Source organism: Schistocerca cancellata, chromosome 8 (genome assembly GCF_023864275.1).
Source record: "Schistocerca cancellata isolate TAMUIC-IGC-003103 chromosome 8, iqSchCanc2.1, whole genome shotgun sequence".
NCBI classification, from domain to species: domain Eukaryota; kingdom Metazoa; phylum Arthropoda; class Insecta; order Orthoptera; family Acrididae; genus Schistocerca; species Schistocerca cancellata.
Window position 1 is genome coordinate 232,313,762 of NC_064633.1, and position 23,227 is coordinate 232,336,988.

At 42.4% G+C, this 23,227-nt stretch overlaps 1 protein-coding gene across 1 annotated transcript in view; it reads right to left on the reverse strand.

Moving 5' to 3' along the window:
- LOC126095192 (tetraspanin-2A) overlaps positions 1-22,879 on the reverse strand; it is a 306,747-nt gene extending 283,868 nt beyond the window's left edge. The window contains exon 1 of the mRNA XM_049909926.1: positions 22,687-22,879. Within this exon, the coding sequence (XP_049765883.1) occupies positions 22,687-22,869 (183 nt within the window). The 5' untranslated portion in view covers positions 22,870-22,879. The remainder of the gene's footprint in view (positions 1-22,686) is intronic.
- Positions 22,880-23,227: the final 348 nt, after the last annotated feature.

A 23,227-nucleotide genomic window follows, 5' to 3' on the forward strand; every position in this document is an offset into this window, starting at 1 on the left:
AGTATACACTGACCCAGAACGGGAGGAGGAAACGAAATGAAATTTCACCAGTTGAGATGGTACGTGACGTTATTTCAGTGATCACAAATTCGAGACATATTTACAAAGAACTTGGCAGTATGACCCCACTTAGCAGTATGACGCTGCACCTTATCTGACCTGGGTACATGGACTGATTCGATTGGGAATGGTGTGACAAAGCAGTTGCACCGTCTCCTAAGGCAAGCTGGCCAAAAACTGTTATAAATGGTCCTTGATATTCTTCATACTGGCACTGACACGGAGTTGAATTCCAAGCTGATTCCATACATAACCGATTAGAGACAGGTCTGGCGATATTGTTGGCGTTGGCGATACCTCAGCATCAAGCAGGATAGTTCACCGCAAGACGTGCCATGTGTATCTTATTGAAAAACGGCACTATGATACTACCACGTGACAGGCAGCACGTAACGACGCAGGATGTCCGTGCGTATCGTTGTGTAGTCAGAGGTCACTTAGTCACTACCAGCTGTAGCCTGAAGTCATACTCGAAGGTTCCCCACACCGTTTCGTTAGGAGAAACATCGCTGTGCTTCTCCAAAACATTTGAAGATTGGAACCTCTCACAGGTACCCGCTGTTCTCGTCGACGACGGTCATTGGAGTAGTGCAGAACCGCGCTTCCTCGCTGAACACAATGCCACTCCATTCATCAGCAGTCCATGCATCCCGGTCACGACGCCACACCAGGTACAGCTCTATGTTGTGGTGTAACAGCAGCCCATGTGCGGGACTGTAATTCCGTAGTGTGGCTGCTGATAGTCCCGCTGAATGATATGGAATTTATAATAATTTTGTAGGAAGTCCATTAGTTGTTCTGGCATGGCAGTGGGAAAGGTTTCACAAGGTTCTTGGTGCCCAATTCTCCGATCCTCCCTTGTGATGATCAGACGAGGTCGACTGTAATCCTGTCGACAACTATGACTGCCCTCACACTCCAATGCAGTCCAACATCGGGCCACAGCTACATCCAAATGCCCCAGAAATCTGGACAATGCACGATTTTACCACCTGGCTAAATGGAGATGCACAATGAAGCACCTGTCAAACTTTGTCAGCTGTTTACAATGCTGGCTCATACGAGTATGCGGCCTCTCTGTGTCCTTCACATTCACTACTCAACACCCCACACAGTTTAGGTCTCTTATATGCCCAACTACACCTGGTGAATAAACTAAACGCCAGTAACACTGATTCATTCTGGTGGCAGTTCTACCAGTCACAGAGAGTCGCAGCCCTAATCATGTACATATTCACCGACCCATCGTGTCTTCTTGGCGCTTGACTGTTTCTGTAGAACTGCCGTGAAAATGGCTCGCCCTTTTATGCCGTGAGGATGGTATCTGCTGCTGCTGATGATGATGATGTTGTTCGGTTTGTGAGGCGCTCAACTACGCGGTCATCAGCGCCCGTACTAAGTCCCAATTTGTACACAGCACAATTTTTACACAGTCCAATCTTAGCCACTGTCGCGAATGATGATGATGAGGCTGAAATGATGAGGACAACACAGTCCTCGGACCGAGATAATCCCAAACACAGTCCTCGGACAGAGATAATCCCCAACACGTGCGGGAATGGAACCTGAGACCCCGTGATTCAGAGGCAGCAACGCTACCCACTAGACCACGAGCTGCAGACGCGGTATCTACAATAAGTTATAATGACATCAAGGGGATGGTGCATGCCTCCATAGGTTAAGTTTGTGCTCGTTATCCAACTACACTTGCAGCACTACCACTCGTGTCACTTGGTCAACTATGTGAAGGCTTCCCCTTCGGTCCAGCATTGATAAGTGCGTAGCTGATGTTTCTGTTGAAGTTGAAATCATACAGTCTCATTTCTGCTGCTTCCCTAATCACACTGAAGAGTTCGAAGCATGGGGCAGAAGGAATCAGCACTACACAGTCTAATGAATAAACACAAGATTTGTTAAAAATTTAACAGACTGAAGTTGCGTGTGTGAAAAATTGTAATTAATTTATTATTTCTTGAAATAAATGGACCTTGAAGTGGAACTGATTAACATCCGTATCTACGCAAATCTGACTCATGTTGTATAAAGAGCATATTCGACTGATGCTGACTACAAAAACACACCTATCTCTGATTGATAAGCACATGAGACTAATAATGAATATACAGACGCAACGGACTGATAATGATTGAACCAGCGCAAGGCACTGATCATTTGTTCTCCGTTCAGGCCGGCCGTGGTGGCCTTGCGGTTCTAGGCGCTTCAGTCCGGAACCGCGCTGCTGCTACGGTCGCAGGTTCGAATACTGCCTTCGGCATGGATGTGTGTGATGTCCTTAGGTCAGTTAGGTTTACGTAGTTCTAAGTTCTAGGGGACTGATGACCTAAGATGTTAAGTCCCGTAGTGCTCAGAGCCATTTTTCTCCGTTCTGTCGTAAGTCCTTTCTAAGTGCCTAAGGTAATCTAGGTAATCAGTGGTCGCAGATACTACTCTCACTACTCATTTTTCTTACTTAGTCATGAATAACGTGCTCGAGAGTAATGAAAAACTGGTACGGCTCAAGTCAAACGTAGATGCAGTTTGTATCAAAGTTGACACGAGTACTAAAATAAAAATTAGGAGCGTTATTTATTCTCTTTACTAAATAGGAACCTTTCAACGTATTAATAAACGATAATTTTGGTCCATACTTTGGACAAGTGATACTCGGTTGTTTACGAAGTATTATCACAGTATGATGCAAGGGGGCAGCACTACTCTTTTCCAGGACTACGTATTCAGTAAATCAAATTTACTTTCATTAATTATACTTGATACAAAATCTATAACAACTGCTGTAGGACAAGAAGACACAACTACAGCCGAGAAACAATGTACGATACAGTATCTGTCTGTAGCAAGTGCAATCTTGCAATTCTAATTTCATTGCTTCCGGGCCAGTGCAGAAATGAACAAAACGGGAAATCATACGATGCCATGCTTTTCGCTGATTGAGAGTTCTAAAGAAGAAGTATTTCATAGACGTAGATGAATGAATAAATAATTTGAGATGCATTCCTTGTTTTCTTATACAAACATGATTGCTTCCGTTTCCATTCGGTTATACTGTCAAATGAGAATAAATAAAGTAGGGATACACCGACTACGGCACAATTAGTTGCCTTCATATGAATGGAAAAGAAGATTGCTTTAATCTAGGGCAAAGGATTAAATGGATACTTTAAAAACCAATATTATTTGCGGAAAAAGCACGCTATCAACGCTACAATGAATCCGCGTTCCACAATTACTGCGTAAAATGAAATATAACTAAGGACAACAAGTGTATGTTTTAAAATAATTGCATCTTACATTGCTATGCTGCATGTTGCCAAGATCTTAAGGCAGTATCATTATATACGCGATGAGCTGCTTTTAATATACGATGTAAGCCCTTTTCAGCCTCTGAATACTCCGGTCTTTTCATTCTTGAAGGTTCTTGACAGTGAGAGGATTACGGAGTAATGAAAGACGGGGAACGCTCATCCCCTATTAAGAAGTATTACAATGCGAGTCTACTGGGAGATCACTTAACAAGTTATAGCGGGATTTGTCTGGCGCTATTTCGACACATGAAGTAAGCGTTTGGAACGGTAAACCATATCGTATCTATACAGCAGAGAAACGAATAGGTTCATTCCTTTGGATCTCACACAAACTTAACTTTGTGAACCATACCCTATTGTACGGCCGATGTAATGTTCAATCCGTAACAGTAATCTATACCAAACAGCACCAGCTTCCTAGGTTAAATCCCGAAAGTTTGACACATAAATAAGATCAAGATAAGATGGATTGATCCCTATTTTATTTTGATCTTCTCCTGGGAAAAAGAATTTAGAGATAAAAACCTTTGGTTGACGGCGTCAAAAATAATTTTAATCGTACGACCTATGCCCTTTCCAACATTTTGTCCCGTGGGCGAGAATCGGTATAACATATCGAAAATTTGAAGCCACAATTAGACTTCAAATCACAATTGAAAACCTTTAGTTTTCATGTCTCTGTGATAAAAGTTAAGTTAGTCAGTTTGCCAAGTATGTACAGGTAAATAGAAATACCTTAGGTAGGTCCTTCTACCGTCTAGAAAAATGAAGAAAACTTCAATTAGATGATGAAGGGATTTGCGGAGAGTAATTTATTGCGTCAGGCAAATCATTCGGTTCTCTCTGTTGGTCACTCAGGCGAAATGATAAAACTTGGGTAGGAAGCATTAAAGAAAACTTGGAATTTTTGAAGGGGAAAATGTCTATAATCCTGTAAAAATCTGGAAGCTGTGTTTGCCAAGTTACATTTGTTGCTATTGTGCAGGTGTGAGTGAGATACCGCAGTAGAATTTTGGGAACCTTCTGAATTAGGATATCATGTTTTGTGCTCATAAGACTTCATTATATGCATACAGCAACTTCGGACCTTTTTTGTCACACACATACACTAATCATACGGTCAGGCAACATGTAAAGAAAGTATTATCGATCTATTAAATAAGTTATACAACCAAAAATGAATCCTTACTTTCATACGTTACAAAAAACTACTACAGAATAGTACCACAAACTTCATTGGCAAACTAAGGTAGGCACTGACTCGAAAGAAAGAAATACCAGCAAACTTTTACCGATTGATCTGTTTGAAGATACCACCTGCTAACGTCTATGAGAAATTGCTAGTCTGTGGACATTACAGTAAGCCACAAAAGTTTAATATACTCATTCAACAATCACATGCCAGCCCTGTTTTGATGCAGACTTGCAGTCAATTATATCCTCGTAATTATATCATTGTGGCAAGTTAACTTTATCCTATCTAATATGCTAAATTGATATACACGTATTTATATCATAACTACTACAATTTTAGGTTCAATGTTGATCTATAAACGCTTCTTTGTGTACCCTTCGTAACGTTTATGACGACGTAGTGGCTTCACCGATGTTTGTAAGTGCTCTACGAATTCGGTAACTTAAAATTTTGCTTTATGGTAAGAAACGTGAAAGTGAATACTCGACATACGATATCAGTCATTAGTAAATTTCAGTCTTCAAATGAGACTATCTATTGCACGCTAAAAAGATTCTCACTTATGGTGTGAATCGCACCCTAGCTTATTGACTTAATCCTGCAATTACGTGGGACTCGCATGTAGAGAAGAGGATTATGGGCTTTTTATAATATGTACGTCTTAATACCACATCTCTAGTTGTGCATTTATTATAACAAATATGAGATTTTTTCGTATAGCGCTCTTTGTCGGTTTCAGTACTGGAAGAAATTTGTCTACCAACATTGCCTTTAGTGTATTAGTTGAACAATTATGGTCTTTTCGAAGTTGAAATAACTGTTTCATTGCCCATTTGTCAAGACTTTTGGGATTTAGTAATTGTACCACAGATCATTTCAACCATTTTTTATCGCAATGGTGTAAAACGAATAGGCTTACAGGTTACATATCAACGATTATTTCAGTGCAGAGATAGATGCTGGCCTTATAGAAGTTCCTAAGTGGTGCTTTGGCCTAAATTAAAATTTTATCGACATATTGTTTAATCCTGCTCACGTAAACTTTTATTAAATATTTTTAGATACTACCAGTTTTAACTAAAGCTTCATGGAAAAAAGAATATAAGCATCTGTCAAGAAGAAATGATTTTTGGTTGATTTCAAAACTTGCGTTACTATTTTTCAGGCATTTTGTATTATTGGGCAAATGATCAATAATTTGACGGTGCATGTTGAACACATTTCTGAACGATGACAGCTTTAATAATAAGTGATAAATGATATGTTCTAATGAAGTGTTGTAGGTACGGAATTTATTATTCTTTTGAAATTGTAGTGGATTACTTATGATGAAATTCATTAGGGAGTATATATATTGTGAAAGTGCAATTAAAATACCTGACTCCATGTAATGGTTCAGACAGGATAACTGTGGGCATATTGGATATTGGTGACTGAGAGCGGTGTAGTGCATAACATTTCATCAGTACTTGCGTCATTTGCAGACTAATAATTAAAGCGTTTTCAGGTTGAAGGGCATTGCCAAGAACGTGTGACAAGAGCAAGCCATTAATGTTTATTTTCTCCTGGATGGCCGGTCTGGTGTTGCGATGTGGACACGTGGACGCAGAATGGTAAGTTTATACTGACTGACGTGCTGCAATTACGACCGGGCACAAAACATAAAATCATAAAGTTTGTGGTGTGTTTGTGGGAAGACCGTTCGATGCAAACAAAAAACAACCAAAACACTGATCTGGGTAGATATTAAGTACCCAGATACAAATATATCTGCACGTATATGCGTTATACCCTGTATGTTAAGAGGCTGATGCGTTTGTTACTGAGGCTGGTAATCACACTAAGAGTACAATTAGATGAACTTAATTGTTAGAAAAGCTCAGTAAGATGGTTCTTTCTGTTCCAGCTTTCATTAATATTTACACGCAAAAATTTGAAACAATCTACTCGTTTACTGACTCCCATTCATTTGGTTCATCAGTTGTTGGTGTGACTCTACTTGTTGTTCAGCACTGAAGACAGTGTATTTTCCCAAGCGTTACAGGGTCTCCTCATGGTACTAGGCAGCTGTCACGCGGGTTGCAGAGTAATGCGGTGAAGGCGAGGTAATGCCGAGCCTCGCAGCAATCTGCGCACTGCGGAGTGAATTAGCTCCTTGTATTCCATGCGTCGCTCCACTGTACTGTGACGCGTTTCATGGGACGAGACCCGCGGTTTGTCAAGAACGCACGAAACGAGAGAACGGCAGATTCACAGGAATCCATCCCACGGCGCCGTGGTCCCAACTTTGAGGAGACAGCCAGTGGCTATTGGCGCGAGCTAATGTCAAGGAGGAACTGTTTGCAGCTCCGATGTCAAGCTAAAGTGTTCTGACAGAATAAAACAGACTGCCACAGTGTGACTCGAACCAGTGACCTTGCCATTTAACAGTAACCCTCTTACCAGGTGAGACTTGCCTCTCAGCTTCACTTTTGTCAGTACCGTTTGCTTCCTAATAATTCAGCAAGGTGTGCAAAAGAGCTTTTGAATAACTGCAGAAAATGTCGCAAAACGTTCGACAATCTCAAGAAGATAGGTGTCAGCTAGACGGAAACTCGTGATTGCAATGTACTATAACCAAGAGGGAAAAATACACTCCTGGAAATTGATATAAGAACACCGTGAATTCATTGTCCCAGGAAGGGGAAACTTTATTGACACATTCCTGGGGTCAGATACATCACATGATCACACTGACAGAACCACAGGCACATAGACACAGGCAACAGAGCATGCACAATGTCGGCACTAGTGCAGTGTATATCCACCTCTCGCAGCAATGCAGGCTGCTATTCTCCCATGGAGACGATCGTAGAGATGCTGGATGTAGTCCTGTGGAACGGCTTGCCATGCCATTTCCACCTGGCGCCTCAGTTGGACCAGCGTTCGTGCTGGACGTGCAGACCGCGTGAGACGACGCTTCATCCAGTCCCAAACATGCTCAATGGGGGACAGATCCGGAGATCTTGCTGGCCAGGGTAGTTGACTTACACCTTCTAGAGCACGTTGGGTGGCACGGGATACATGCGATCGTGCATTGTCCTGTTGGAACAGCAAGTTCCCTTGCCGGTCTAGGAATGGTAGAACGATGGGTTCGATGACGGTTTGGATGTACCGTGCACTATTCAGTGTCCCATCGACCATCACCAGTGGTGTACGGCCAGTGTAGGAGATCGCTCCCCACACCATGATGCCGGGTGTTGGCCCTGTGTGCCTCGGTCGTATGCAGTCCTGATTGTGGCGCTCACCTGCACGGCGCCAAACACGCATACGACCATCATTGGCACCAAGGCAGAAGCGACTCTCATCGCTGAAGACGACACGTCTCCATTCGTCCCTCCATTCACGCCTGGCGCGACAGCACTGGAGGCGGGCTGCACGATGTTGGGGCGTGAGCGGAAGACGGCCTAACGGCGTGCGGGACCGTAGCCCAGCTTCATGGAGACGGTTGCGAATGGTCCTCGCCGATACCCCAGGAGCAACAGTGTCCCTAATTTGCTGGGAAGTGGCGGTGCGGTCCCCTACGGCACTGCGTAGGATCCTACGGTCTTGGCGTGCATCCGTGCGTCGCTGCGGTCCGGTCCCAGGTCGACGGGCACGTGCACCTTCCGCCGACCACTGGCGACAACATCAATGTACTGTGGAGACCTCACGCCCCACGTGTTGAGCAATTCGGCGGTACGTCCACCCGGCCTCCCGCATGCCCACTATACGCCCTCGCTCAAAGTCCGTCAACTGCACATACGGTTCACGTCCACGCTGTCGCGGCATGCTACCAGTGTTAAAGACTGCGATGGAGCTCCGTATGCCACGGCAAACTGGCTGACACTGACGGCGGCGGTGCACAAATGCTGCGCAGCTAGCGCCATTCGACGGCCAACACCGCGGTTCCTGGTGTGTCCGCTGTGCCGTGCGTGTGATCATTGCTTGTACAGCCCTCTCGCAGTGTCCGGAGCAAGTATGGTGGGTCTGACACACCGGTGTCAATGTGTTCTTTTTTCCATTTCCAGGAGTGTACATTGAAAGTTATGATCTGTTTGATTGGTAGGACGACAACGCATTAAATATTTATTTTTCAGGTGTGTACACAAAGCTCAGTGAAATTAGCATATCATAAATAATTCTCAGACAAATTAACAATGGTACGTTGATACTTTTGTTTTTGGCGTTCAGATACTGTGGTAAACATTCAATTTCAACAGCAACTTGACTTCATCTCTGATTTCCTGGGGAAGTTTATAATAAAATGATAATACAGCTGCTTGCAGTGACTACTTGAGGGAACTACATATACCTGTACATCAAACAAATCTTTAGCACGAATTGTAAGTGGCATAGAGCCAGATCTGCAATGATATAGGTATCACAAAGGCATTACACTGTATGAATTATTTTAAATTTTAGTCTGGATTTTATACTTCAAGGAAACATATCGATCTCTGCATTTCAGTTACCTTGAAATGTTTTAACATGTTTTCCAGTTCTATCAAGTGTACATATTACGAGCTATGTCCAGCTAACTTCAGAATGTTTGATGAAAAACTGCCATACTTGACCATTGCACTATACGCTCCAGTCTGTTACGGTAATTTTTTGATCTGTGCGCATCAGTTACTTTGCATCCTGCTCTGTGTGACAAAGACTAGGAAGTTTCACTGTGAGTAAGAAAAGTTTAAGTGGCACATGTTAATTCAGGGCCTCGCTTCTCAGAATGCTATCGCAATAAATTATAACTCTTTTCAAGAGCACATACAGATTATCACTCATAAGGCCTTTCAAAATTAGGCACTAGAATACAGGGAAACGAATTCGACAAAATCTGTTGTGTCAAACATACAAAGTCTGTCATCAGCCAATTGAAAATCATAAAACTCACATGACACGAAAGCAGCCCATTTACTGAAGGAAATACGAAACTACCAGGACGCCTAAGTGAAAGTTTCATCCTTACTGCGATGTGACTGGCTCTCTCGCACCTCATTTGTGTTTTTATGACAATATTTATGCAGTAGACATTCAAGATGATATAATGTCTAGGCGTATACGATTACAAAACACAAACTGTTTTGCAGCGCGGCATTAGCCGAGTGGTCTAAGGCGCTGCAGTCATGGACTGTGCAGCTGGTCCCGGCGGAGGTTCGAGTCCTCCCTCGGGCATGGGTGTGTGTGTTTGCCCTTAGGATAATTTAGGTTAAGTACTGTGTAAGCTTAGGAACTGACGACCTTAGCAGTTAAGTCCCATTAAATCTCACATACATTTGAACACATACTGTTTCTAAACATTACATTGTTCTGTTTCATTTGTTTCGAAACTGTTATGTGTTTCAGTTAGCCCATCATATTGCAGTAGCGGATGGGTATGTTCAATTGCCGAGCGGTCTGGTGATCAGAGCGGTTGCTGTCCATCACACAACGGATAATGAGTCAGAACATTTTCTGCTGATAAGAAGCATATGGCTTAGGAATGTTCAGTTGCCAAGGCTCTGGTACCGATCGAGGTGGCGCAGTGGTTAGCACACTGGACTCATATTCGGGAGGACGACGGTTCAATCCCGGGTCCGGCCATCCTGATTTAGGTTTCCCGTGATTTTCCTAAATCACTCCAGGCAAATGTCGGAATGGTTCCTTTGAAAGGGCACGGCCAACTTCCTTCCCTAATCCGATGAGACCGATGACCTCGTAGTTTGGTCTCTTCACAGAAGCAACCCAAACTCAAGGGTCTGGTGATTTCGCTGATAACGACGGTTACTGGGCAGCACACTGTTCAGATACCAGGGGTCTGAAGATATAGCTGATTAAGACGGTTGCTGAGCAGGCACTGATGACACTAGTTGAGTTACTATGCAGAACACCAAATGTGACCGCGAGTTTTCAAAAATGGCTCTGAGCACTATGGCACTTAACATCTTAGGTCATCAGTCCCCTATACTTAGAACTACTTAAACCTAACTAACCTAAGGACATCACACACATCCATGCCCGAGGGAGGATTAGAACCTGCGACCGTAGCAGCTTCGTGGTTCCGGACAGACGCGTCTAGAACCGCTCGGTCGCAGCCGCTGGCACTGCGAGTTTTAACAGATGGCCTGCCCACCAAAAAGGCTGGGATGGAACCTACGTGACGTGGGCGAACGAATTCTGGAATAGGCTGCTCACTAGATACCACCGTTCACGTATACGCCCATCCTTGGATACAGGCGGAACCTACTCTTGACAGTGAAGACTACAGAGTGCCATTCTGTTCTACAGTCGATTAATTCATGACACGGGACTAATAATAGTTGGCAGTGTCTTGGTGTCAGCGGTAGCCTGGCCACAGGCAAAAGCGCTCTTAATCCAGCTGCAAATAAACGTTTCCTACAGGTCCCTGATGACACAGCAGGCTCAACGTGTGCCGAGATTTCGTCTGTGGATGATGTTCGGTCGGCCACCGCTGTTCTCACAGTGCGTTGATCGTGACGTGCGTCTGTACTACGCAGATGTCCTGAACGTGATCCACAAATGTGGGAATGTTCCACACATCGCTGTTGAAAGCAGCGACACACCACTGATACATTGTGCCCAACATGTGCAGCATTCCTGCTATACGTCCATCCATCTTCCTGCAGGATTTCAATGCGACCCTTTTCAGATGGCTGAAACTGTTCAGTAGGATTACATACTCGTCTATGGGGCACGGTTGTATCCTGGAATAAATGGTGCAAGCCCTGTTCACCTCTACATCAGTACAGTTCCTGCTTGTTAGAGTCATAACAGAGGGTGCACAAATAGGTCTCTTAAGCGCCATCTGGTCGCGGATGACAGTGGCAAATGAATCACAAACACAACAACCCTTCAGTTTGTACATATTAGGACCTGAGGCCACTGAACTAATTCCCTGAGGCTGCTGCAGTGTTTCTTGGACAGTGTAAAAGTCCCGAAATTCAATTTAACCGTTCAGAGGAAAATCGAAGTGTTCGATCTAACATCGGTGACTATAGTTATGTGGACAATGGACCATTGTCTAAAGCATTTTTCGACCCCTAATTTTCACCTCCTAATGCTGGAAACATCTTCTATTAGTAGAAGACTATCAGTTACACACAACAATCGCAAATGTAGTAAATACGCACTATGTAAAGCACTCGCCTCGTTCATGGAAATTTTCCATATGTTATCTAGCCATTCAGCACTATAAAACAAAATAATTATTAAAATTTGCCATATAGGTCCATCCAATAAACATTAGCGAGTCGAGAAGTTTTCTTTTCCTCTGCAGTGCCGTTATGCATACCTATGAGTTCGCAGAGAAGTTCGGTAGCTGGTGTTTGAAAAGTCCTTTGGATTAAACGACAATAAAAGTGCGAGATCTAATGTTGCGGACGTGAATTGCATGTCTAATCAAATCGCCCTATAATATCCTTTCAAAGCTGCATGTTAGGAAAAACATAGTGAACAAAGTGCGTGTACTTTCGGTAATGAAACTCCGAAATGATAAAGTATTTGTAAGACTGGACTGAGCGAGAAATTCTAAATCAGTAGTATCATTTTAGTTCTGTAACCATGTTCAGTAAGTATAACGGACTGTGTGTTGTTCAGCAAAATCACAGCTCACGACAAACCCGAATGTACAACCATTAACTTTTGGGGCATGCGAAGGGAAATCTTTTAATTAATATTCTTTGACTTAATGATGTGGACAACACCGCCACACAAAACTCAAGCCTTGCTTTAACGAATATACTTGTTAGTAAACATTTTTTTCAGTAAGCAGTCTTCTGACTGTCTTCTTGTCCTGTGCCGATCTCTTCAACTCAAAGTAGCACTTCCAACCTATTTCCTCAATAAGTTGCTGAATGTATTCCAATCTCTGTCATCCTCTACAGTTTTTGCCCTCTACAGCTCCTACTGTTACCATGGAATTCGTTCCCCAATGTTTTAACTTATGCCCCATCATCCTGTCCCTTCTCGGTGTTTTCCACGTATTTCTTTCCTCTCCGACTCTGTGCAGAAGTTCCTCATTCTTTACCTTATCAGCCCACCTAATTTTCAACATTCATCTGTAGCACCACATTTCAAATTCTTCGATTCTCTTCTGTTCCGATTTTCACACAGTCCACGTCTCAGCACCATGCAATGCTATTCTCCAAATTTAAGTTCTCAGAATTTCATCTTCAAATTAAGGGCTATGTTTGATGTTAGTAGACTTCGTTTGGTCTGGGATTTTCTTTTTTCCAGTGCTTATCTGCTTTTGATATCCTCCTTGCTCCGTACGTCATGGGTTATTTTGCTGTCGAGATAGTACAATTCCTTAACTTCATCTACTTCGTGACCATCAATCCTAACGGAAAGTTTCTTGTTGTTCTCATTTCTGCTGCTTCTCATTACTTTCGTCTTTCTTCAATTTTCTCGCAATCGATATTTTGTACTCAGTAGATTGTTCATACCATTCAGCATATCTTGTTAATCTTCTTCATTTTCACTGTGGATGGAAATGTCGTCAGCAAATCTTGGTATCCCTGCCCCTTCGATTTTAATTCCACTCTTGAACGTTTCTTTTATTTCCATCATTGCTTCATCCCTGTATACACTGAACAGTACATCTCTGGCTTACACACTTTTTAATCCAAACACTTTGTTCTTGATGTCCCACTATGATTATTCCGTCTTGGCTCTTGTACATATTGTATATTACGCGTCTCTCCCTATATAGCTTACCGTCTTTTAATTAGAAGTTCGAACGTGTTGAACCATTTGACACAGTCGATCGCTTTTACCACTTCGACAAATTCTATTAAAGTGTGTTGCTTTTTCTTTAGTCTTGCTTCCGTTATCAATCGTAACGCCAGAGCTGCCTCTTGGTGCCTGCACATTTTCTAAATCAAAACAGATCTTTGTCTAACAGATCTTCAATTTTCTTTCTTCTGTATGTTATTCTTGTGAGCAGCTTGGATGCATGAGCTTTATTCCTGACTTTCCGTGAGCAATTTTGCACTTCCTTCTTTCGGCTATCATCTCAACTATTTCTTATGTTACTGACGGTTCCCTCGCAGTTACTTTCTTTGTATCTATGGTTTTTTTCCAACTTACACAACTGCCCTTTTTAGAGACTTCCTCAACTTTAGAGACTTCTTCAAAAGAACTGCCCAATATGGCATCCCTTATCGCCGTATCTGAAGCCATAGGCAACTTCATGCGTACTTTTATTTCCTTAGTATGTCCGTATTTCACTTATGTGGGTATTAACTCTCTGTTATTAGTCTCTTCAACTTCAGTTTACTCTTCATCAGTACTGAATTGTGATCTGAGTCCATATCTACTCTTGGGTACGCCCTACAAACTAGTACCTGATTTCAAAATCTCTTCCTGACGATCATGTGAAGGGCTTATTTCAATAGTGGTACAAGTTCATTTTTCTTCTTATTGAGATACACAGTTCTAAAGTTAAATTAGCGCTGACAAATCTGCTATTGAGATAGCAGAAATATTCAAGCATATGGCTTCTTGCAAGAGATGATGAACCTTTCTTTCTGTTTGCCGACCGTAGTGGCCGTGCGGTTCTAGGCGCTACAGTCTGGAACCGAGTGACCGCTACGGTCGCAGGTTCGAAACCTGCCTCGGGCATGGATGTGTGTGATGTCCTTAGGTTAGTTAGGTTTGATTAGTTTTAAGTTCTAGGCGAAGTTAAGTTCTAGGCGAAGTTAAGTCGCATAGTGCTCATAGCCATTTGAACCATTTCTTTCTGTTTGTTTGGTTCATTCATTTCAGGAGCATTACAGACAGGAAAGTGGAGGTAATGGACTTGTATCACTAGTGAAATAAGCCCTTCATGTAAAGTAAAAGGAATCTTTCCGTATCTCCCAGCCTTTTCTAAGTATACCTTTCCCTCTTGTGATTATTGAAAAAAGTATTCGCATTTACCAGCAGATATCTATTGTAGAACTCGTAGCCCTGTAAAATTTTCTTCTATGCCTTCCCCCACAACTGCATTCCAGTCCCCATGACTGCTAGATTTTCATGTACTGTATTACCCTTTCAGTACCCTCATATACTTTTCTGTCTCATTTTCAGCCTGTGATGTCGGCATCCGTGTCGCTGTTGTTTGCTGTCGACTCTAATAAGAACAACCCTGTCACTGAACTGTTTGCAGTAACTCATTCTCTGCCCAACTTTCCTCTTCATAACGTATCTTATTCCCGTTATACCATTTTCTGCTGCTACAATATACTGATCCGACCAGAAATCCCTGTCTTCTTTCCATTTTACTTCCCTGACTCCTACTATATCTAGATTCAGCATTTGTATTTCCCTTTTAAGATTTTTTAGCTTCCCTACCATGTTCAAACTTCTGACATTCCACGATCCAAGTCGTAGGATGTTATCATTTGGTTGATTATTTAATCCTTTTCTCATTGTTATCTCCCTCGGGCAGTCCCCTCCTCGATATCCGAACATGGAATTATTCCTGAATTTTTTGCCAATGAAGAGATCATCATGACGCTTTTTCAATTAAGGGCCACATGTACTGTAGATACCCGCTGTGTCTTTAATGCAGTGGGTTCCATTGCCTTCTTCATCCTCATTCTGTTGATAATTACTGGTTCTTCCACCTCCAGACGCAGTTTCCCACACTAAGTGCCCTTAACCCCTGTCCGCTCCTCCGACCGTTGGCCGTTGGCAGAACGATGGTGGGTGACTTCTTCGGCCGGAAGTCTTTGGCCCCCAAAGCTGATGATTTTTTTTCGAAATCTAATCGGTTGCAGGATCCGAACGTGGGGCCGAGGACGTTTTGATTCGTAATCGAAGATACTAACCCTATACCTCTGGTGAGAAATCCGTCTTCAGCGAAATAATTGTAGCTTATTTTTGTATATCAGAAGAGTAACAGCGTACATAGTCCAATTTATATGCTTCGTGTTCCACTGTTGGCGAATTTTAAATTAAATTATGACCCTGAATGCATTGATAAGCTTATTGTGAGAGAAATGCTCCTTTCGAAAGTGAGCACAGGTTTGTGAAGCTTTTTCACATGATCCTTGAAATATTAAAATCACAGACGCAGCTGGAAAGACCGAATGCTATTTTCTAGGTTTCTTAAACGTAAACATCTCCGTTCCATATCATCAGCTGACAGCAGTAACTCCATAAATTTGTCCTGGGTTTTAAATATCGTATCTCGAAAAATAAAGCCTTGTAATAAGTGGCGGAAGGATAAGTCCAATAAGCCATCTACTGACCATTTAGCTAGAAAACCTCATCCACTCCATGTAATATCTGTATTCCTAAGTTAATTGCTGAATTTGGCCATCTGGAAGAAGGCAAAAAATACTCGTAGATATTCAACACCAACCGTTTCTCTGCCTTGCGACCGTATTGTGTGTGCCTCCAGAGTTGTGCAAATACCGTGAGCTACCGTAGACCATCATAAGCAAACACAGACTACACCAATTTTCCTAGTAACTTTGGTCGTAAAGTGTACATTAGGTGTCCTGCATACCTATTGCGCTTTAACTCATAAAGATCGCATTCTTCACGTATGTGATCAGTGTCTTACTAGATTTCCCTAAAAACTGGAAGCAGTGATCCATCTACAAACTGTATGAGGATATATAAAGGGTCAGGTAACATGCAGAACATTTTTGTTCTACATATTTATCCTCGTGTCTGTTACTCAAAAGTAAACAGTACTTATAACAAAATTGGAATTGTCAATGTTTAACTCAGGTTTTATTCGAAAATTGTTGATTTATAATGTGAAACAAGATCATATGATCATTAAGAGAACTTTCTATAAAGTCCTATATATATATATAGGATGATTCACGAATATATGCCAATATTTTAATATGTTATTCTACAAGTAAAACTAAAGAAGAAAGTTCATATAAACAAACGTCCGCAAATGTTTAGTTACGGAGTTAAGGCTAATAAAAAATTTTGCATGAAATTTAGTAACTTCGCTAAATAACGATTTCCATTTCTTTTGTTGGTATTGATCTGGTGAATCTGATAAAACATGTCGCAGTCGTGTATCTGCAGTAGTTTTCCAGAACATCCAGACAAGCAAACAAGAAAGGAAGTAATTTCCTAAAATTTTTAATTTGCTAACTACTTGGCCCAACTTGGTTTTTAAATTTCAGAGAGTAGCACAAAGTTTTCAACAGAAGTTGTAGAGAATTTAAGTTTGGAAAAATGGTGGTAATATCGTTAGCTGAAACTGTATGAATGTGTCAGATAATCTGCTTTTATTGATACAATAGCACACGTGAATTCATGTTAAACCGGAAAAAGCAAAGCTCAGTCTTAAGGAAGTTGTACAGTGTACATGCAATTTCACAATACATTCACAATAAATGTTCAAAAATGTCTCCACCGAGTTCAATGCATTTACCTGCACATGTATCAACAGATTTTGTTGCTCGTTTCAGTTACACAGGGTTGTTCTTAATTTCGTCTATTGCATTCATAATGCGTGCAAGTAATGCCTCATGTGTACTGACTGTCATGTTTTATTAGATTCACCAGACCAATAACAAAAATAAATGGAAATCGTGCATTACCTTAACCCCATACAGTTGTGCGATGGTTTCATATTTGCGAAGTTGCCAATTTTCAGACCAAATCTTTTATTAGCCGTACCTCCGTAACTAAACATTTGCGGACCTATGTTTATACGAACTTTTTTCTTTAGTTTTACTTGTAAAATATCATATTAAAATATTTGCATCTCTTCAAAAATGGCTCTAAGAACTATGGGACTTAACAACGGAGGTCACCAATCCCCTAGAACTTAGAACTACTTAAACCTAACTAACCTAAGGACATCACACACATCCATGCCCGAGGCAGGAATCGAACCTGCCACCGTAGCGGTCGCGCGGTTCCAGGCTGAAGCGCCTAGATCCGCTCGGCCACACCGGTCTACTGCATATCTTCGTGACTCACCCTGTATATAATGTTCGTGGATGAAAACTGAACTTACGTCAAAAGTAATTGCTTTGGTTACATAAAATGCAATTTATGTTATGTAAGAATATAAAATGCACAACAGACTAACACTGAATGATATGCAACTCTGTGTTCTAATTAAACAACCAACAAATAAAAAACCACAGAGAAGGTGCCGCCTGCCAGTTTCTCTCTTACACATTGTAACCTCCCCACAAAAATGAAAGAAAGTAATTAAATATAAATGGAACCAAGTGTAATTTCCCAGCAAAACATAAAAACAAAAGTCTATGATAATGAAAACGTGTCAAAAGTTATTTCCCCACAAGATTACTGAATAATAATGACCCAAATGTTGTTGAGCTCCCACAAACCATCGTTAAATTGAAATAAAAGCGACTGTACCATCGCTACAAAAATATTGAAAAATAATGGCCCAATGTAAACTCGACACAAAATTGAGAAATGAACATTCAATTGTAATGATTTTTTTCTTTTTTAATAATGATTGCTTTGAAAAAAAAATTATTATTGGGGCAATTCTTCAACCAGTTAATTACAATTACAATACATTATTAGCTGAGCGCAATGGTGCTTCATTACCTTGTTTAACAATATACCTCGTCCTGAATCGTGATCAGAGACCCATGTCGACCCCCGCCGACTCCTCACACACTACTGTACTGACTGACTACTGCTCTCGAACTGCTAACTCGCAACTGAACTACATGCTTTCGCGACTCGCTACGTACCACTACTGTTCCTGCCGGCTCGCTACACGCAACTGAACTCTCTCGCAGTCAAGCGCAGACTAGCAACGATAAAAAACTCTCTGGTCAGAGGTACAACACCAAGTGAGACAATCTGAAGTTCTTTTCCCATAAGAGTTTATCAGCGTAGCCAAGATACTGTAATATTCCATGTTATCATTTTGGCAGTACATCAGGTGCACCAAACAGAGGGACCATAATAACGTCTCCATCGCTCACGGTGGTGGACAGCATGTCGTGTCAACACCACGCTTTTACAAGGCATACCAACGTAGAATTAGTGCAAAAACCAAATATAGTGCTCCATGATCACGAGGATACACAGGACAAATGGATATTGCAGTAATTCAGGGTAGTCAGGTCAGAAGGTGAAGGACATTAAGTCACATATTAGTCTTCAATGATAATTACACTAGTCTAACAACTGATTTAAGTAATTAGTGGCACTCATCGCCCAGTTACTGAACATTTCTGTACCACGTATGAAGTATTACAGAATAATGTTCATAAATCATCTGATTACAGCGAACAGTGGCAATCAATGGCCAGTTACAAACCAACAGAAGTCATTATTCAAAACAAGAGCTAATGAGTGTAGCATCAAGCTACCAGTATTCATATATATAGCATAAAAGTGACATAATACAAATTTAAAATATACGAAACAGTGGCATTCGTTGGCCAGTTACAAAGCATCATTTTTTTGTATTATTAAGAAGTCATTATTGAAAATCAGAAGAAGTCATTATTGAAAATCAGTTAATTACAGTCATAGCATTAATAATATGGGCATTTACAATAAACAGTGGCATTCATTGTGCGCGAGAGTTCTGCTGTCATTACCTTAAGCTCGTCGCGTAATTGTATTGCTTTTTCAGACCATTGTTTACCGACTGCATTAATTTCTTCTCTAAGTGATTCTGTTGCAGTTGTTTGCATATCTCTTAATTCTTGCGCAACAGATCTAATCTCTTCGCTACTTTTTCTTGAACAAGCCTCAATTTCCTCGCGTAACTGTTCCTTAGTGTCATGACACTGCGCGGCAACGGCTCTAATTTGTTCACTAAGCTGTCTGGAATTGTTGTCTAATTTTTCATTTAACTGTTGTTTGAGATTAACGTTATTTTCATTAAGTTGTTTGAAATTTTCATTAACTTCGTTCTTAAATTGTTTGTTATCTTCACTCTGTTGAAGCAATATTGCCACAATTTGTTCCAAGCCAATATTACCTACTCTATTCTCTGTGCAGTTTGATGGTGTACCTGCAATTGTCACATTTTGTGTAACCATTTGGTCACTCTGTGATTCTTGAAAAGGTTCGCCAGTCGGATGTGCACTGTTATTCACTAAATCGGAATTAAATACATGTGTCCTACTTTGAGTATACTGTTCATTTTCATTAGACAAATTTGTCTGTTCATTACTTAAATCCTGCAAACCGGGTGTGTTAAGCTGGGCAGCACTCATTGCAACAGAGCGTCCCGCGTCATCAATTGTCGTCAAATTAACAGAGGACACAATTGAGTTCGCTTGTTCATCATTTGGATGATTGTCAGTAAACGGTGAATTGTCATCATTATATTGCGTGTCGCAAGTACTATCGGTGAAGTTATTTAATTCGGTTATTTCATTCATAATACCTCGCGATGCACTATTAATAGTCTTTCGCGGCATTTTTACAATAGTCATAATTATTCACAAATGAAATAAGCACAATGCAAAAAGCAACAAACACAAATACAACGGAGCAACGAATTCCCGATGATCTGAGGAAAGAAAGTCACAAAATTAGTAAAAGCGTTGCGCAAAAATGCTAATTATATTTTAGTAAATGAGAGCAGATATCTGGCTACTTTTCAGAAGATTCTCAAAGAAATACGATCCTGGACCGGATGTCGCCAAGTGTAACCTCCCAAGAAATAAATAAATGGAAATGTCTATGATAATGCAAACGTGCCAAAAGTTATTTCCCCACAAGATTACTGATTAATAAGGACCCAAATGTTATTGAGCTCCCACAAAACATCGTTAAATTGAAATAAAAGCGACTGTACCTTCGCTACAAAAATATTGAAAAATAATGGCCCAATGTAAACTCGACACAAAATTGAGAAATGAACATTCAATTGTAATTATTTTTTTCTTTTTTAATAACGATTGCTTTGAAAAAAAAATTATTATTGGGGCAATTCTTCAACCAGTTAATTACAATTACAATACATTATTAGCTGAGCGCAATGGTGCTTCATTACCTTATTTAACAATATACCTCGTCCTGAATCGTGACCAGAGACCCATGTCGACCCCCGCCGACTCCTCACACACTATTGTACTGACTGACTACTGCTCTCGAACTGCTAACTCGCAACTGAACTACATGCTTTCGCGACTCGCTACGTACCACTACTGTTCCTGCCGGCTCGCTACACGCAACTGAACTCTCGCGCGGTCAAGCGCAGACTAGCAACGATAAAAAACTATCTGGTCAGAGATTCTGTCATGCCTCGCCATCGCTGCTACTGAATACATACGTGTTTCAACATTCATTGTGTTTCTTTTGCAACCAATCCTACCAATACCGCCGGTAAACCTAGCATGTTATAGGTCATTTATGTAGTACACCAAAATTACCGAACTGTGATTTTGGTACAGAAAAAGTCCATGTGACATAGGTTACACTGTATGAGACTAATTCATGTTAGCGCCACGTGCCAAATACCTGCCAAGATGTGATATGTATACAAATGTAGCTTCCCCTTGAGTATAAGACACATGTGCACAACAGCGTGTACAGGGACCTGAACCAAATCAGAGACATCATTCCATCCCTAATCTGGTGCTTCGGGAAATACACTCCTGGAAATGGAAAAAAGAACACATTGACACCGGTGTGTCAGACCCACCATACTTGCTCCGGACACTGCGAGAGGGCTGTACAAGCAATGATTACACGCACGGCACAGCGGACACACCAGGAACCGCGGTCTTGGCCGTCGAATGGCGCTAGCTGCGCAGCATTTGTGCACCGCCGCCGTCAGTGTCAGCCAGTTTGCCGTGGCATACGGAGCTCCATCGCAGTCTTTAACACTGGTAGCATGCCGCGACAGCGTGGACGTGAACCGTATGTGCAGTTGACGGACTTTGAGCGAGGGCGTATAGTGGGCATGCGGGAGGCCGGGTGGACGTACCGCCGAATTGCTCAACACGTGGGGCGTGAGGTCTCCACAGTACATCGATGTTGTCGCCAGTGGTCTGCGGAAGGTGCACGTGCCCGTCGACCTGGGACCGGACCGCAGCGACGCACGGATGCACGCCAAGACCGTAGGATCCTACGCAGTGCCGTAGGGGACCGCACCGCCACTTCCCAGCAAATTAGGGACACTGTTGCTCCTGGGGTATCGGCGAGGACCATTCGCAACCGTCTCCATGAAGCTGGGCTACGGTCCCGCACACCGTTAGGCCGTCTTCCGCTCACGCCCCAACATCGTGCAGCCCGCCTCCAGTGGTGTCGCGACAGGCGTGAATGGAGGGCCGAATGGAGACGTGTCGTCTTCAGCGATGAGAGTCGCTTCTGCCTTGGTGCCAATGATGGTCGTATGCGTGTTTGGCGCCGTGCAGGTGAGCGCCACAATCAGGACTGCATACGACCGAGGCACACAGGGCCAACACCCGGCATCATGGTGTGGGGAGCGATCTCCTACACTGGCCGTATACCACTGGTGATCGTCGAGGAGACACTGAATAGTGCACGGTACATCCAAACCGTCATCGAACCCATCGTTCTACCATTCCTAGACCGGCAAGGGAACTTGCTGTTCCAACAGGACAATGCACGTCCGCATGTATCCCGTGCCACCCAACGTGCTCTAGAAGGTGTAAGTCAACTACCCTGGCCAGCAAGATCTCCGGATCTGTCCCCCATTGAGCATGTTTGGGACTGGATGAAGCGTCGTCTCACGCGGTCTGCACGTCCAGCACGAACGCTGGTCCAACTGAGGCGCCAGGTGGAAATGGCATGGCAAGCCGTTCCACAGGACTACATCCAGCATCTCTACGATCGTCTCCATGGGAGAATAGCAGCCTGCATTGCTGCGAAAGGTGGATATACACTGTACTAGTGCCGACTTTGTGCATGCTCTGTTGCCTGTGTCTATGTGCCTGTGGTTCTGTCAGTGTGATCATGTGATGTATCTGACCCCAGGAATGTGTCAATAAAGTTTCCCCTTCCTGGGACAATGAATTCACGGTGTTCTTATTTCAATTTCCAGGAGTGTAGTTTCAGTGTTGCTATCGTTTCAGCAACTGTTATCCACACAATTCGTTTGTTACTCGTTGTTGGCTGTTTCCAGTGGAGCGATATATCTGTACTTACCCCGTACAGGAGCACGGTGTTCTCCATCAGAGCGCCGCAGCAGCCAAGAAAGGCCACCAGCATTATGATGATGCCACCAGCCAGCAGCACGTAGAGGCCGGTGAAGAACTCCTCGATGCTCAGGTCGTTCACCCACTCGTTGAAGCCAGGCTCGGTCTTAAGCCACAGCGTGAGCCCGACCATGGACACGCCCACGAGCTGCAACAATACAAGGCACATGTAAAAATAAGAGCATTCGACAATGCCAACCGGTCCACGATGGTCGACACTCTACGGAAAACAGCTGCCATTTGCAAAGATAGGCGAGTAAAGTACAATGTATACAAGAACCAAGAGGGAAAAATAGGAATGTGAGAAACAATCGCTTCCATTAGCAATTATAAACTGCAGTGCCTGCGTTGTTAAGAAAAACGACGCAGTATTCATTCGGATATCCATGCCTGTCCGAAGGTACAGGCAGTGTGATGACTACAGCCGTTATGGTACACATGACAAGTATTGGCGGCTGCGAATACGAACAACATCAGCTGTTTAAGGGAAT